General features: G+C 37.4%; 1 protein-coding gene and 1 pseudogene across 1 annotated transcript in view; both read right to left on the reverse strand.

Moving 5' to 3' along the window:
* LOC107564864 (carboxypeptidase Q-like) overlaps window positions 1-11,204 on the reverse strand; it is a 58,231-nt pseudogene extending 47,027 nt beyond the window's left edge.
* Window positions 11,205-11,603: 399 nt separating this feature from the next.
* The window catches only part of LOC107564852 (syndecan-2-A-like), a 38,230-nt gene continuing 31,312 nt past the window's right edge, over window positions 11,604-18,521 (reverse strand). The window contains exons 3-5 of the mRNA XM_016250024.1: window positions 13,147-13,307; window positions 12,724-12,856; window positions 11,604-11,875 (exon numbers count right to left, since the gene is read on the reverse strand). Coding sequence (XP_016105510.1) covers window positions 11,712-11,875; window positions 12,724-12,856; window positions 13,147-13,307 — 458 coding nt within the window. The 3' untranslated portion in view covers window positions 11,604-11,711. The remainder of the gene's footprint in view (window positions 11,876-12,723; window positions 12,857-13,146; window positions 13,308-18,521) is intronic.

Here is an 18,521-nt window from a genome sequence, read left to right on the forward strand (position 1 = left end):
ATATATATATATACTCACACACACATACCGTTCAATCAAAGTTTGAGATCACAATGATGAATTGTTGCTTTTATTTCATTAAACTGATCATAAATGACATGAAAGGCATTAAAATGATCTCTACTTCAAACACTGCACTTTCTCAGATTCTGTTCATAAAAGAGTCCTGCAAAACTAATATTTTATCACAGTTTCCACACTACATTAAGTAGCCCAACCATTTTCAACTGTGATAATAATAAGAAAGGGTTCTTGAGGATCAAATCAGCATATTAGAATGATTTCTTAAAGATCATGTAACGCTGAGGACTGGAGTAATGGAGCTTTGCCATCAAAGGGGAAAAAATACATTTTAAAATATATTTTGAATGTCTTTAAATCAAATAAATGCAGACTTTGTGACCATATGAATATATTTTATTAACATTAATAATAATTGCTATACTGCCATGAAAAGCATGCATCCTCAGACTTTATTTTCCTTAACTAAACGCTTCTATTAAAATTTAAGACTGCAGAATGGTTCTTTTTCCCTTCACACTTATTCACACTGAATCTTTCACCACCTCCCACAGAAGATATTAACAGGGAAGAGTGTTGAAAATATAACGCATTGCTGTGGAACTGACAGAAAGGGCAGCACACTGATAGGAGTAGAAAACTTTCCCTAACAAGTCTCTAATTAGATATAGGCTGGCAGTGGATACTGGACAGATGTATGATGATCAGTCAAAGGGGCTACAGTGTTAGGTGGGCAGCTGAGAAATCCTCTATACTGTTTATAATTGGGGCTAAGACTGTAGATACCTTATACCTCTGACTCCTGACTAACAGATTATTTTCCATAAACACAAGCATTAAGAAGAAGTAGATTTCTAAATTTGTTTCCCTAATGCATGTCCTGCAGAGCAGCAATGCAAACAAACGACAGAATGACCACTGCATGGCTCATCATGGCTGTTGAGAATCGGCAGAGGACACCACACAGATAACGGTTCTGTTCAGAGCTGCTTCATGGTCTATACTGTCAACCTAGACAGCATTCTAACCGTGGTGAAACCTCCCACCGACCGATTAGGCAACAGCTCCCTGAACTATTTTTACCGATAATTTTCAGTACTGAATTAAATACATCTCTAATTGGCATTTCTTTCACTTTGTCTGGCTTGGATGTATTTTCTTATTGAACTTGGTGTTATTCCAATTGCCTTCTCCACAAAGGACACATTTCTTAGTTAGAATTCGGCCAAGACAAGGTATCTTTGGAAGCAGCATAATTATTCCTATCTTTGGAACAGTCTTTATGTCAGGGGCGGGGCAGCTATAATACCTAAGGTGGTAGCTCACTAGGTTTTGAAAGAGAGCAAATGGAGAATTGAGACAATCCCATTCATCTCAATCTGACTCTGTATGGTCAATACACATTGTGTCAATCAACCCTAACATAAATACTGAAGAATTCTTGTAGGGGTAGTTTACACAGAACATGTTTTTGTATTTAACTGTGCATTTAGCTTACTTTTTCCGTTATTTCCTGAGCACTAGATGGACATGTCTGACTCATGCACTTGCTTTTTTGCATATGACACAGCATTTAAAAACTGCTAGCATCTTGCATTTTCAATGCAAAAATGTATGTATGTGGATAGCCCCTAAGAATACTTTCTGAAAACACCTTTAATAAGTCAGTTATTTGATAAACTGCAACCATTCACCAAAATTGCTTGGTGAAGTGGGTCTCATTCATTGATTTGTGTATACAAAAATTTTCACAAAACAAATCGTGATTAATCAATACATTTTTGTACAATAATTTTTATTCAAAATGTAAAAATGTAGTAATAACTGAAAGCAGTACAAAACATATATTTTGGGTGGCCTTACATGTTAAGGTTGGATTTTATACAATGTGTGAGGTTCCTATGCAGATACACACTGGCTAGTGAGAGGTCTGTATAAAAGGTGTTTATGGTGTTCAGACTTGTTTTGAGAATGGCAAGCATTGCATTGCTGGAGCTTCTTGCTGTGTGTGATCTCATTGAGAGCTGAAAGTGTTTGTTGAGAGTGATGAAAGGGGATAAATCCCATATATGTATATAGTTTGGCCATGTTTTATGCAGATTACTAACCTCAAGGTTTGCTCATTTAAAAAAAACTCACATTAATTTACCTTAAAACTAGGTTAAGAACAAATTCATACATGTACACGTGTTGTGAAATAGCCAATATTTTGTTTGCAAGAATTTCGCCTGTGCATATAAATACAAATAATTCTTGCAATTATTTCTCAATGAGACACAGTGTTTTACTACAGCTCAAAAAGTAGAGAGCAAAGCTAGTAACACCAAGGCCATGGGTTTGATTCCCAGGGAATGCAAGAACTGACTAAATGTATACCTTGTAAACAATGTCACTTTTTTTTTTTGCTTTTGTGCAGAAATGCAAAATGAATCAGAACCCTGTTTACTTTCAAAATACATCCTGGTCTTACTGCACATTATTCATTAGTGCACGTTATTCCAAAATAAATAAATACATGTTGTCTTCACTAGCTTTCAACAAAATAAATAACTAGCTCCACTTAAAGCAAACTTCAGTTTTTGGCTGACATCATCTAGGCCATGCAGGCTATTGGCTAGTGTTAACCAATAGTCAAAAAGCTATTTAGGCACTGTTTTACAAATTCTGGCTTCATTCTGGCCTGGAATAAGCAAATAATTTTCCAATGGATAAATTCAAGTCCTATGTTTTTTTTTCCTCAATGAATATCACATTTTACCCTGAAATGCATTTTTATTATGGAGGTAAAATGGGCTAAAAATCAGTCTTGAAGGAAAACAAGCTGTACAGTACAGGATTTACAAGAGTACATATGTCAACAGCCAGTTGTAAACCGTTAGTAATAACTGCAAGGAAGTTTTTAAAAGCGTGGTGTGCTTTGTGAGATCAATACTATATAGCATATTTAAAATCACCTACTAGTTCAGGATGCTCACTGCCTGTGATTTCAGCCACAGTGTTGTATGAGTCAACATCTGGCAGTGTTTGGGCCCCCATAGTCAGACGCACCACAATCCTCTGGCCCCTGCAGGCCATCCTGGCCATCATCTGGGCATCCTCGACAGTGATGCAGGCGGTGGGGATCTGAGCCACTCCGGGCTGGTACCACTGCCAGCCAGTGTGGGGGCTGAAAACAACACCATGAGTGGGTTAAAAACACAGAAATATGCTTATTATATAACAAATATACCAGTCAAAAGTTTGGAATAATTAGTATGTAATTTAATCCTGTAATGGCAAAGCTGAATTTTCAGCAAATATTATCAATTAATAATGGTGCAAATTTTTTTTCATATCATTATCAATGTTGAAAAGAGTTTTTGCGGCTTAATGTTTTAGTGTAAACCATGATACATTTCTTTTTCAAAATTCATTGATAAATACAAAGTTCAAAAGAATAGCATTTATTTGAAATATAAATTTATTTAATTTGTTTGTAGCATCACTTTTTATCAATGTAATACATCCTTACTTTTTTATACACTTTATACTTTAATCTTATTTACCCCAAACTTTTGAATGATGGTGTTACATTTTCCAAAAAAATATTAAGCAGCACAACTGTTTTCAACATTGATAACAATAATAAGAAAAGTTTTCGGAGCACCAAATCAGGAAATTAGAATGATTTCCTGCTGAAAACTTAGCTTTAAATAACTTACATTTGCAGTAAAATAGAAAACTATTTTATTTTAAACTAATAATTCACAATATTACTGTTTTATTGTATTTTTTTATTAAATAAATGTAACCTTAATTGGTGAGTATAACAGGCTTCTTTAAAAAAAATTACCACAAACTTAAAAAAAAAAAAAAAAGTTATATTTATTTATTTATTTATTTGATAAACACATAATCTCTGGAGTGTCATCCTTCAAGGGTACTTCTAAATGTATTTTAATTTCCTGCTTTGACGCAATTTTCTATTCAAATTTCTATTTAAATAGCCAGTAGCCTTTAGTGTAGCCAGTGGCAGTCCTTTTAATTATTATTATCAACAGTGCGATGCTTCTGACCTGTTGATGGAGAATGGAGTTACTGAACGGATAAGGGAGGCCACAGATCCAACTTTAGCAGCCTCTGAGGCCCCTGAAGCCCGATAGGCTACAGTCTCCCCATAGCTCACAAACGGCTGGTCACACACAACGATTTTCCCTTTAGCCTCACTCGCTCTCTTTTTCAGCTCTTCAAAAGACTCCACCACCATTACCTCTGCCTCTATACCTGCCGGAAGACCATAAGCTGGTTAGATATGTGCAGGTATTTAAAAGACTATCACTAGATGGACAGTGACTACTAACCTCCTGGAGGAGTTCCTACACTACTACCAAGCCCAAGGATGGCTAAAGTGTGGTTTCTCGGTAGAAGCATCACCACGCTCTCCTCCCCCCGCACCCAGTGAGGGATCTTCACTAGCTCTAGATGCACGTTTTCCAGTCCGTCCCGTGTAAGGGCATTCTACATGTGTTTAATGGCCAGGTCTAGGTTCTTAGAGCCACTGACTCTGTTTCCAATAGTGTCAGTGAATTCAGCCAGCCTCTCATCGGAACGGTTCTGAGCCTTTCCATATACTGCTAGTTTTATGATCTGGTTAGCGATGTCAGAGTACTTAGAAACCTCTTTGGATATTTCTGAAAGTGGTTTACTGTCATAACTGTGAGGCCTAGAGTCACATTAGAAGACCGCAAAGAATAAGAAGAGTCAGTACACTCTTAAAAATAAAGGTGCTTCAAAAGGTTCTTCAAGCGATGCCATAGAAGAACCATTTTTGGTTCCACAAAGAACCATTCAGTCAAAGTTTCTTTAAAGAACCATCTCTTTCTTACCTTTTTGTAATCTGAAGAACCTTCTTTCGCCCCAAAGAACCTTTTGTGAAACAGAAAGGTTCTTCAGATGTTAAAGGTTCTTTATGGAACCATTTAGACAAAAAGGTTCTTCTATGGCATCGTGAAGCACCTTTATTTTTAAGAGTGTAGCACCTGACTAATGGAGTTTTGACACATGCTTTTATTGCCAGTCATCTAAAGCACATGACATAAAAAAGTCTGACATTTCTATTTTTAAAAAGAATATTTGACATTTATCAATACAGTAAAACTTAATGAGTTAAATATGACTTAAAATAATTTTAAAATATACTGTATATAAAGCAAATTTCTGAAATGGCAGAAATGCGGTTCAACTGGTCATAAATTATTTCCTGGAGAGTATTGAATAAAACAAAATCGCATAGCCACCAAATTCGAAAATCTGACATCCAGGAAATAAGTATGTCTTAGGCAGCAGTTTTACCACAAATACAGACAAGTGATACCACCACAACCAGTGGCGCCTGCAGGTGTACAGCTGTACGCACTGTGCGTACCATGAGCGCTCAGACTGACCTGAGATTTGCCCCGCAAACATTTCCGTATTTCTGTCGACTGAACCAGCCATGCCATTAATTATGAATTTATCAGCCTTTTGCATGGCAAAGTCAATTTCTGCTTAAATATTACGCCAAGAAGCAGAAAATCGTGCTATTGGCCTCCGCACTTTCACGAGATCAGGTTAGCCTACAACAATTCATTTGTTGGCTATTTTACAAATGGGAACGAATTCATGACAATCTTTTACATTCTAGCTACCCGTAAAATTTATAGTCAAAAGTACTTTAAAAGCGTCTGGAATGCAATAAAGTATTTTTAAGACTGTTCTTAAAGCATTTGCTGCATGGATAAAATAAAAATAGGCTAATAAATAATTCACATATCAGACAAAATTGCAGTTGCAGCAAATCCTTTAAATTTTAAGGTATTCAGAACAGAGCAACATAAAAAATCAGAAAATATAAGCAGCTATACAATTATAGGACAAAGTTTTACATATATGCCATTATAATTTGTGTTTTATTTTTTAACTGTACAGAATTATAAAATAAAACGCAAATTATAATCGGGCCTGTTTTAGGCTTTTTCTTATTTTTATATTTAAAAAAAATGACTGGCCATCATTGGACGTGCCTTTAGAGAGAAATGCATCTTTTAGGGATTACATGAAAAGAGTTTCTATTTTTGATTTAAATGATTTTGTTTTAAAGTAGTAATTTAAAGCTTTCTATATATTTTTTATCATGCCTGTGAGGCAATTCGCTGAAAAGATTCTCTTTTAGATTCAAGAGAGACGGCAGAAAGCGTTTGTTTTCTTTATTTTATAAAAGCACAACGTTTTGTTGATATTGTGAGTGCACACAAATAAAAGTAGACCCTTTACAGTTTGGAATGATGCATTATTCTTACCTTTATGAGCAAAAATGACTGCATATTTTAAGTTGTTTCCACTGTTAGAAAAAAATGCAAGTGAGCCTCCATGTCCTGCAGAGCTTCAGCTTCAACTCTCCGCACAAACGATTGGATATGAGTCTAGGTTAAACATTTAAACTAACATTGTGATAGGCTTGAACTATTTTATATATAGATTTTATTTTAGGCAAGTCATGATGATTTGAGAAGGCTAAATTGACCAAACATAGGCTATGATCAACTCACTGTCTGCCGTTGGCCGCCTGGTTCTTACTTAAAAAAAAAAATTTTTAAACTTACATTTAACGAAACAAAAAAAAGAAAAAAGCGAAACGAAATAAAATCACTTTCCATTACATACAAAACTGAACTATTTTAATAGCTGAAACAGTAGTATAAGCTTTTTTTGGGAGAAGGGGAAAAAAGACTGGCTAGGGCCTATATTTGAGGCCCGTGCAGGGCTCTAATCCACTTCCTCTAAGCTGTTTTGTTCACTGTTGTTTTCATCTGTGAGCATGCTCTTGATATATGCATTTTACCATTTTGTTGAGTTTAAAACGTGACACATTCGTTCTGCTCTCAATTTGTGTCAGAGATGTAACAATTAAAATGCGACTTTGTGAAACGGACTGTCCTAAATTGTTGCTATATAGTAGCATCATATTAATGCTAGAAAGCCTATGCATTTGGCAACTATATATTTTAAATTAATCATTATATTTCATAATTAAAATCTATTTTCACACTCATCTTGGGTGAGGAGGCGGGATACGCACCCCCCCCCCCCCCCATAAATTATGGGTAAGGTTAGGTTTAGGGGTGGGGATTGGGTTAAGTCTGTATTTTTGGACAGTAATGTTGATCCAGGAACATGTCTTACTTGGCAAAATCACGGTGACCGCTGTGGACAGGTGTTGTCTCTACTAAGTGTGAGATTCCTATGGAAACATCCTTTGTGGCAAATTGTGCATTTAATAAATTTTCCTGTCAGAGCTTTAACATCCAGGGACAAATCCCAAAGCAATCTTCATCAGAGGTGTTACATTTCCACCATAGCTTGTGTTTGATGGTCCAAAGAGAGCCACTTGGCATGCATATTGATTCATCATGTGTATATATACACACACACACACACACACAGCGATTGAACAGTTGAGCGTTTCTCCAAAGAGTAGTGCACAGGGTGAATTCAGGTCGATGCGCAAGAAACGTAATTAAAATACCATGAGAAAATGTTTATTCAGTAGTGTTTTTTTTTATGAAATACAATACTGTTTCTGTTTCATTACCACTCATCACATTTCTCCAGTTCCAGCTTTTAACATCATTCCGATGCACAATTGTCCTCAAATCCCTGTAGAACTGTTTCAGAACAGTAGGCACTTCAAGGGTTTCTAAAACATTTGTGAATATACATTTTCATAGATTTTTTTAAAAACTAACATATTGTATATAATATGTAGTATATAAATAATTATATTCTATAAATTATTGTATATTAACATATACAGAGACGTCATTGACTCTAAATGGTCAGGTCTTTATAAGAAACAATGGAAATGCACATGAAAAGAAGGGTAAAAATGAGCAGATGTGATTCACGTTATTAATCACCTTCACTGTTAACAACACTGTTCGAGTCTTTGGAAGGTCAGAGACATTCAGCAGAATATGCTTGAGTCAGAACCATGGGAGAAATCTTTGCAAAAGCTGCTTCCGCATGAGGGGGTAATATTATGAAATAAAGAAAAATGGCCTTCATTAGGGTTCCAGTCAAAATGTGTTGATTGAGAACAGTGTGGGTGTAAAATCAGTAATACTGATGACTTTTACTGGGTAAATGATGTTAACCTGTCGTAGAAGATTCATTCTTTGACTCTTACACTTGTTCATAATGAAGACTGAATTTGTGTGAAAAAAAATCCATATCTTATTCTAATGAACATTTTCCCTTCCAAGCATCGGATAAGTGGGAATCAAATAGTTTCATGGAAAAACAAAACGTTCTTGACCTTGATAAGTGGTTTTGTGCAATACAAACTTATATCATGGTTAAAGTAATTTTAATAATTTAAGTAAATTACTGCAGTGCTATGAATTGTGATGCTGCAGACTTTCAGCCAAGTACAGTCAAGTACAACTGATTTTTCGAAGAGACTTTAACCTGCATGATTGCTTGACATGAACAGAGAGAGAATAAAGGAATACAAGTATAGCGCAGTGTGTTCTTGGCTTCAGGCAAAGTAGAATTTGAACTTTCAGGGACTTAACACTGAACCAACTACATTAGAAACATGATATAAGAAAATACATTTAAACATTCTGAAAAAAAATGTGTGATGATTTGATATCGGCCAGATGGAAATACAAACATTCATTTTGACTGAAGAACATAATGGCACAATCCAAGGGAGAAAAACCCTTTACAAAAATGATGAGATGAAAATTAAGTTACTGATAAAGTCTACACTGAGATAAGTTACTGAAATGTAATCAGTGGAAAATTAAAGGTATCAGATGTAACCCAGGATTTACTGTACATCCCAGAATTGTCTTGTTCTTTAATAAAGCGTACCTCTACTGTTACAAACTAGTCAATGACTAAAACCTGTGAGCAATGATTTACCTTCATACACTGACAACAACTGGTTTCAAAAACCATAGAGAAACAATCGTTGACGTTTTTGATCCCAAAAAAAGGAAATACAAGCCCCGGTTGGCTTTCCCGAAGCAAAATTACTTTTTGTTACATTTTTAAATAAGTAAAGGTTCCCCCGTAAAAATGTGTCCCACTTGATGTGCTACCGATCCACCATTACTCTTGGAGAGGAGTTGGTTGTCATAACAATGTTACTGTTGGCAATGATTGGTCATTCAGGCGTAAAACTCTTTACTCGGAGCCTTCTGATAGGCTGAGCTGGGAGGCTTGCGCTCTCCAAGGTCGTAGCTCCCCTCATCCTTCTTTCTCATACGGTAAACCAGAAGGAGGATGAGGAAGATGGCAAACAGGAAGCCAATCACTCCGCCGGCTATAACAGCTGCACCAAGAAAAAGGACACCGTGTCAAAAAATGTCTATTGTTTAAAATAATATCTAAAACCATATTCAAGTACACATCATATTCAAATGCTTCGACAAAAACTCACAAATGCAAATGGAATTAATCAAAATACCAGTGAAATGTGAGACGACAATGGTTTGTCAGCTTACAGAATTTATTAAAAATGGATGAAGGGTGATACTAAAATCATGGGTACTTTTGACTACTTCAGAGGTGAAAAATATATTTGATCTATTATTCTATTCTATATTATACTATTCTATTCTAATCTGTTATTCTATTTGACATTTAAAAAATACTCTTATTATTTTACTGACATTTTTCAATGTGTTTGGCAAAAAGCTTTTTTTTTTAAATAAATAAAAATAATAAATCATGGATAAGCCTTGAACTTTCTAACACAACAAGTCAACTAGCAGTCCATTAAAAAATAAATAAAAAGAAACCAATTATTTACCAAATTGGCCAAAATTTATGCATTTTAATTATGTTAAATTTATATTTCTAGTCTTTAAACTGGCACTCTGCTGCTTTTGCAGAAATATGCACCTCATCACTTCTCATTTCCATCATAACCAAATGTAAACTTATTTTGGAAAAACCCAATCATTCTGTAAAATGCACGGCATGATTTATTAATTTTTTTTTTTTGTTAAAATTGGTAAACACATAAATACTAAATATATATATATATAAAAAAAATACTTAATACTAAAACTTAATAGTTTTAAGGTCTAAGACAAATGTACAACGTTGAATTTTCTTGCTTTTGAGATATTTTATAAGGTCTGGACCAAGGACGAGCCTAAAATAGAGACCCTAAAGCAAATTAACATTTTAAATAGTCCACAAAATGAAAATGTGTTTAAAGAGACAAATTAAAACTTTAATAATTGTGAAAATTGCAATAATTAAATTTTTAAAGCATTTAAAAAAAAATCTTAATAGGTGACTAAAAAGTTCCCCTATTTGAAGAATCACTCTTGCATGCTGTTCATTTTGAACATACCTGCCAGCACTTCTGTCCTTTGGAAGAGATTTTCTGTGCGAACCTCATGAAGCGGGTCAGCGTCTTGTACAACACTCGGTGAGCTGGTGGCTTCAACAGTGACCTGGGGCTTTTCTGTCTGATAGTCAGAGATCTAAAAAACAGCGAGAGAAAGACAGCTTAGCATCCAAACTGCTGACACAAAAAAACAGTCCAGCTTGTAGATAGTGTCGGAAAGAGTGAAGAGATTCTATAACAAGATTGAAGGATCCAGTAAAACTGTGAGAGACAGTAGGTCAGTGTAAGTGTCAAAAAGGGGCAATATCAAAAGTATCACAAGTTGTCACAGTTTTGCAGGCTGTGCAGGTTTTCGGAGCAGTGGGAGTCAGCAAAAGCTTTGATAGTGTCAGAACCAGTATGACTGAAATGGGCGAGCAATCGCACCTCTGGTCCGAAGTCTGAATCAATGAATGTGTTTATGCTGATGGAGGACTCCAAGCTAGGGCTGCTGCTGTAGACGGGCTCCTGAGTAGAATCTGCTTTGAATTCTGGGTACCGCACAATTACCGTGGAAGTGTCTTCGTCATCATCTGTGTCACTAGAACCTAAAGAGACGCATGAGAAATAAAAAAAATGAGATGAGAATCAAACAAAAGAAAGTTTTCCTAATATTTCATGCATTTGATTGGCAGAGCAGTGTCTGTCACATATCACTCAGCTTGTCTTTTTTTGTGTGGGGACTTTTAATTTACTCTTTCTGTGGGCTACACTTAAATGCCATTAGGTAGCGACAAGTGACTCTCTTTGGAATCATTGACTTAACTGACTAAGGCTATGTTCCACTTTGTCTTTTTATACCGTTCTCTCACTAACTTCCCTACATCTCGTTGACTAGGATGTATGTCATTGATTACACTGCACGGGTGCCCACTAGGCTTGCTTCGATCAATGGTGTTTTCGGTTATACCGGTGTTAAGCCGCAACACCGGTTACGTCATTTGCCTACCGTGGCACCGCCCCCCACCGTCGTTTTGATTTTTTTATAGTAACAAAAATAATTTAGCCTAGTTCAGTTAGAGGACAGACACTTTTAAAAACTAAACACTCAGTGCAGCGTGCCGAACCATGCGTGAACAACAGTGCACCACGGAGCAGGAGTCAGATTGTATTTATCATGTGAGGAGAGTGAGTCGAGCTGACTGACAAGAGTGCCGAAAAAAAAAAAAAAAAAAAAAAAAAAATCCCCTCGATGTGATCCCCCATTACTCTTGGAGAGGAGTTGGTTGTTATAACGATGTTACTGTTGGCAATGATTGGTCGTTCAGGCGTAGAACTCTTTACTCGGAGCCTTCTGATAGGCTGAGTTGGGATGCTTGCGCTCTCCAAGGTCGTAGCTCCCCTCGTCCTTCTTTCTCATACGGTACACCAGAAGGAGGATGAGGAAGATGGCAAACAGGAAGCCAATCACTCCGCCGGCTATAACCGCTGCACCAAGAAAAATGACACCATATCAAAAAAATTCATATGGTTTGAAATAATATCTCAAATCATATTCAAGTACACATCATATTCAAATGCTTCAACGAAAACTTACAGATGTAAATGAAATAAAATATTAGAGAAATTTGACAGAGAGACAACAATGGTTTGTCAGCTTATAGAATTTATTAAAAAATAAATCAAAAATCATGGGTAATTTTGAGAAAAATCTTTTATTTATGTACTGGGATAAAGATTTGATTTTGTCCTTGATCAACCTTGAATATCTTGTAATTATGTTTTATTCTATTTGACGTTTAAAAATACTATTATTATTATTTTACACACACACACACACACAAAATGGATATGCCTTGAACTTTCTAACACAACAAGTCAACTAGCAGTCCATTATAAAAAATAAAAAAAAATGGCCAAATTGGTCAATATTTATGAATTTTAATTATGTAAATGTGAAAATTTTCAGTTAAGTATATTTCTAGCCTTTAAACTGGCACTCTGCTGCTTTTGCAGAAATATGCACCTCATCACTTATAATTTCCATCATAACCAAATGTAAACTTTTTTGGGGGAAAAAAACAAAAAAATGGTAAATTTGTATACATAAATATTAAATAAATAAAAAAAAGTAATACTAAAACTTTAAAACTAAAAAAATTTACAAAGTAGAATTTTCTTGATTTGTAAATATCAATACTCCACAAAATGAAAAAGTAATAAAAAATAAGAAATTAAATTTTTTAAGCATTTTTTTCCTTTAAAATCTTAACAGGGGACTAAAAAGTTCCCCTAATTGAAGAAACACTCTTGTATGCTGTTCATTTTGAACATACCTGCCAGCACTTCTGTCCTTTGGAAGAGATTTTCTGTGCGAACCTCATGAAGCGGGTCAGCGTCTTGTACAACACTCGGTGAGCTGGTGGCTTCAACAGTGACCTGGGGCTTTTCTGTCTGATAGTCAGAGATCTAAAAAACAGCGAGAGAAAGACAGCTTAGCATCCAAACTGCTGACACAAAAAAACAGTCCAGCTTGTAGATAGTGTCGGAAAGAGTGAAGAGATTCTATAACAAGATTGAAGGATCCAGTAAAACTGTGAGAGACAGTAGGTCAGTGTAAGTGTCAAAAAGGGGCAATATCAAAAGTATCACAAGTTGTCACAGTTTTGCAGGCTGTGCAGGTTTTCGGAGCAGTGGGAGTCAGCAAAAGCTTTGATAGTGTCAGAACCAGTATGACTGAAATGGGCGAGCAATCGCACCTCTGGTCCGAAGTCTGAATCAATGAATGTGTTTATGCTGATGGAGGACTCCAAGCTAGGGCTGCTGCTGTAGACGGGCTCCTGAGTAGAATCTGCTTTGAATTCTGGGTACCGCACAATTACCGTGGAAGTGTCTTCGTCATCATCTGTGTCACTAGAACCTAAAGAGACGCATGAGAAATAAAAAAAATGAGATGAGAATCAAACAAAAGAAAGTTTTCCTAATATTTCATGCATTTGATTGGCAGAGCAGTGTCTGTCACATATCACTCAGCTTTTCTTTTTTTGTGTGGTGACTTTTAATTTACTCTTTCTGTGGGCTACACTTAAATGCCATTAGGTAGCGACAAGTGACTCTCTTTGGAATCATTGACTTAACTGACTAAGGCTATGTTCCACTTCGTCTTTTTATACCGTTCTCTCACTAACTTCCCTACATCTCGTTGACTAGGATGTATGTCATTGATTACACTGCACGGGTGCCCACTAGGCTTGCTTCGATCAATGGTGTTTTCGGTTATACCGGTGTTAAGCCGCAACACCGGTTACGTCATTTGCCTACCGTGGCACCGCCCCCCACCGTCGTTTTGATTTTTTTATAGTAACAAAAATAATTTAGCCTAGTTCAGTTAGAGGACAGACACTTTTAAAAACTAAACACTCAGTGCAGCGTGCCGAACCATGCGTGAACAACAGTGCACCACGGAGCAGGAGTCAGATTGTATTTATCATGTGAGGAGAGTGAGTCGAGCTGACTGACAAGAGTGAGGTGAGAAAACAAGACGATGGCAGAAGATTGTTTAGAAAGGAAATGCAAAAGCGCCCATTTGGCAATATTTTCGATTTTGAAAAGCCTATTGACTGGAAGTTTTTGTTAAACATTCGTTTCTTATTTATTTGGTTCCACAGTGTTTGCTGATTACTTTATTTAAACTTTGTGTATTTAATTTATTTTATTTTACATCAAGGTGTATATGCCATGCCTCCAAGCTTTCTTATTCGTTTTGCTAATAAACGTTCTATGTTTCTTATTTATTTGGTTCTACAGTGTTTGCTGATTTTCAGTTTTATATACCTATTTAAACCTTGTGTAGCCTAAGTAATTTGTTATTTTATTAAGCATAGGCCTATATGGTGTATTTTTATTAGTTTTGTTAATAAAAGTTCTGAGTTTGACGTTGTTGTTGCTTGAATTGAATCAAAGCTCAATTTCCCCTAATTTGAAAGTGAAAGTAAAATGCGCACATCGCTTTTTCAAGCTATTTGAAAGTCAAGAAATCCGAGGAAAAGAGGGAAAACTCAAACAAATAATTGCTTGACGCCGAATTGCGGCAGTTGCCACTAATTTGAAAGTGAAAGTAAAATTTGCACGGCACTTTTAAAAGCCATTTGAAAGTGAAGAAAAGAGGGAAACTCAAACAAACTAACACCCCAACCGGTATTACCGGTGTTGTCACTCATCGATTAACTGGTGGGAAAATTTCCTCACCGTCACAGCCCTAGTGCCCACTACTTGGCAGAACCCTTGCAATGGGCTGAATTGGAGCGTCCCTTTGATCATCTGGAATCCACTATGGAGTTTATTAATTATTAAAAAATGTTCCTTGTATGCTACATTCTATATGTATTACGGATATGCTTGGGCTGTTAAAAAAAAAAAATCATATATCATAGAGTTATTTGGGGTGGGAGTAAATTAAACGCGATCTGTGGTGACATCACAATCTAGTTGCATTGTGGTATATGGAGCGGCCTGAAGTGTACAGTACATTTGACGTAGACTTGCTCCTTCTGTCAAAATCTCAGGGTCGAGGGCCTGTCCACATAAACTTCCCTCATCCACTTCATGAATTGGAACTCACTTCAAAATGGCAGAAGTCTAAAAGTGAAGTAGAACATCATTCATGAACTAAGTTACTGTCTTCATGAGAGAGTCACTGAATAATTTACTTAACTGTTTCATTCAGAATGGAAATTATTGTCTATTGCTCTGGGATGCACAAGTGTTAATTCCGATGGGGCTTAATTTGGCACTATTTTCATTGGCAGAGCAAAAAGTCACAGGCAATACTGTGTACAACCGTGCTTATTTTCGACAGCACTTTTAATTTTATGATGTTGCTTAAATATTGCATAGGCCTATATCTTATGCAGTATCTTTAGCTTTGTCTGGACGTTTTAAACACAAGGACAGTTTTTATGTTGATACCCATTCACACAGAATGTGTTTTTGTGTTCCTCTGTGCTGATTTCACATGCACTAGATTAACATGTTTGACCGCTGTGGTCGCACATATTTTGCAACAAACACATTAAAAACAGTACTTTAAAAAAAAGTATCTCTAGATTTTGCGCTATATTTCACAACCCTGCATCTATCTTTTTTAAATTCAAAAATGCATTCTGTTTGAATGGCACCTAGCAACATATTTAGTAAACCTGAAACCAGCCTGATCATACAGGGTTCTCTCGAAATGATTATGCAACTAGTCATTTGTAAGTCAATTTTAAAAAATGAGAGTTTTGCACGTCTATGACGTTATGGTCTGATGGGACTATAATGGCCTGAGCTTTAGTTTATATGTTCCAAACTTCTCTCTTTCTTGGAATTTCAGTTCTGTATAAATATAACCATAGAGAATGGGAATGCAAGATCAGCACAATTGTGCTTAAAGTGTTTCCGAGAGAGACAGATGAAATATATAAAATGTATAAATATTTCAACCATACTCTCCATTTTGCACTGTAATTGTGCCAGGTACAAGGCACTGTGGTACAACAGTAAGAGGTAGAGAAATGGCTGAGTGACCATGGTGGTCTTGGCTGACCGTGTTCTACTGCAGGTGAAACATCTGTCTCCTCACAGGGTGGGCAGCATAGTCTAGCAACCACCTAGCAGCCCTTCTATTAACAACACATCCCACAACCTTTAGACACAACAACACTGGCTCTGTGGGTTGATTATAAATACTTAATTCATTATTTTCTAGTAAGTTGACTAAGAAAATGTACCAAATTGCAGCATAAGTAGCACGTAATAGCATAATTTGTCTTTAAAGATGCCATAGAATGGAAAACTGTATTTACGTTGGCATAGTTGAATAATAACAGTTCTGTTCATGGAAATGGCATACCCTGAGCCTCAAACACCATTGTTTCTTCCTTCTTATTAGTGTTGGGTCGTTCTTGAACGATTCGTTCATTTTGAAGCATCCGCAACATCCTATTCGGTTGTTAAGTGGTGACGTAAGAAGCGCTGTTTCCGAGTCCAAGCCTCAACTCGCTTCACTTGAGAATACTATCTCAGCAGCCGTTTATGAGCACTGTTTATTCATATTAAACATTTAAGCTAAACGTTTTCAAATTTGCGGTCTACACTACAGTCTTCATGCTCACAGCGTCCCAAACTCAAATAATTTTTATATTTATTTATTTATATTTTCATTGTCTGGCTATCTGGGATTTCGGTATGGAGTTAAAGGTTAGGATTATAATTTTTTTTGGTAGTATTATATCACATTGTGAGTATATTAGCACCTTTTGTTGTTTTCTCGTGGTATCTGATAGAGCTTTTGGACACGGAAGCGGTGACACGTGACGTCAGACTTAACAAGCGGATAGGTTCTGTACTGGAATTAGTCAAGTAGTTCACCTGTTTCGAGTCTTTGGGTTTTTCGAGTCATTCGTTCATCACGTGACAGCCCCATAAGCACTATGCAGTCTGAGCCGGAAAGAGAATTGATTAGTTCATCTCTCGAGTCTTCGGGTTTCTCCGAGTCGTTCGTTCATCACGTGACAGACCCATAAGCTTTCCCTATGCAGTCTGAGCCCGAAAGAGACTTAATAATAATAACCAACTCTTTATTTCCTGTGTTACAACATTCAGTGTTATGGAAAAGAACCATAATGACAGAAATTCACTCCGAGTCGTTCGTTCATCACGTGACAGACCCATAAGCTTTCCCTATGCAGTCTGAGCCCGAAAGAGACTTAATAATAATAACCAACTCTTTATTTCCTGTGTTACAACATTCAGTGTTATGGAAAAGAACCATAATGACAGAAATTCACACATTTATAAACTGTAAGAATTAAAAAGCTACAATTTGAGACCAGAAAAGCATCATGTAACTGTAAGAGTAAATAATAGTAATAATGATGATAATAATAATAATAATAACAACTTTGCACCCGTTTGTAAGGAGGCTTGTAAATTAACTAATTTCTCTATCCAACGCTGTCACGTCACGTGACAAAAGAACGTCTAGGTTACTTGTGTAAACCTCGTTCCCTGAAGGAGGGAACGGAGACGTTACGTCAGTGACTGACGAATTGGGATCTCGTGTGGACCTTCGAGTGTTAACTAAACAAGCCAATGACAGTTGGCGTGCGTGTTTCACCACGCGCACCCCGCCCCGCAGCGCGGGTATAAAAGGAAAGCGCGTGCAAACGCACATCAGTTTTTCGCTGAGGAGCCGAGACTACGTGCCCCGGCCGTACAGCGGTGGTACAGCAACTGTGGCAACGGAACGTAACGTCTCCGTTCCCTCCTTCAGGGAACGAGGGTTACACAAGTAACCTAGACGTTCCCATTCAGTCAGTCACGTTCAACGTTACGTCAGTGACTGACGAATTGGGATCCGTATGGAAAACGCCACTATTGCGGACCCCCTCCAGTGCCCTGCGGAAGCCGGCAAGCCCCCCCACACCAGCTGGGGCGGAAGATAGGACAGCGGCTAGGCAGAGGTGTCCGCCACTGCTGTTCCATACAGTGGTGCATTGGATAACACTGGGAAAGCGTACCCAGTTGGGACGCTACGGAAGCCACATCCCGCACATAGGAGGTAACATGTGGAATTACACATATGGACTGGCCCAGGGCAGTACTACATATGGAAGTCTCTGCGGTAGACTCAACCCACCTGGGGTGAGATCACTACACTGCAGAGATGGCAGTGAACGACTGCCAGGGAAAGACACGGGCTCACCGAGAGGGGAGCCGTACCGTGGAAGGCTGAAGCGGTCTCATATGAAGCAACCCGAGCGGCGTGACAGCGGCTGCGGATGCCATATGCCCCAGGAGCCTCTGAAACTATTTCAGTGGAACCGCCGCCTTGCACTGGAAGGACCCCAGACAGTTCAGCATCGACTGTGCACGTTCTCCTGAGAGATGTGCCGAGAGGTTGACCGAGTCCGGCTCCATGCCGAGAAAAGAGATCCTCTGCACCGGGGAGAGTTTGCTCTTCTCCCAGTCGACCCTGAGGTCGATCGCTGCGAACCAATCGAAGGGACGGACGCATTGAAAGATGCGTTTCTGCGTCAACATCCTGAACGGGAGCTTGTGAAGGGCCCGGTTCAGCACGCGTAGGTCCAGG

The sequence above is a fragment of the Sinocyclocheilus grahami genome, unplaced genomic scaffold, assembly GCF_001515645.1.
Source record: "Sinocyclocheilus grahami isolate Dianchi unplaced genomic scaffold, SAMN03320097.WGS_v1.1 scaffold967.1, whole genome shotgun sequence".
In the NCBI taxonomy this organism is placed as follows: Eukaryota; Metazoa; Chordata; class Actinopteri; order Cypriniformes; family Cyprinidae; genus Sinocyclocheilus; species Sinocyclocheilus grahami.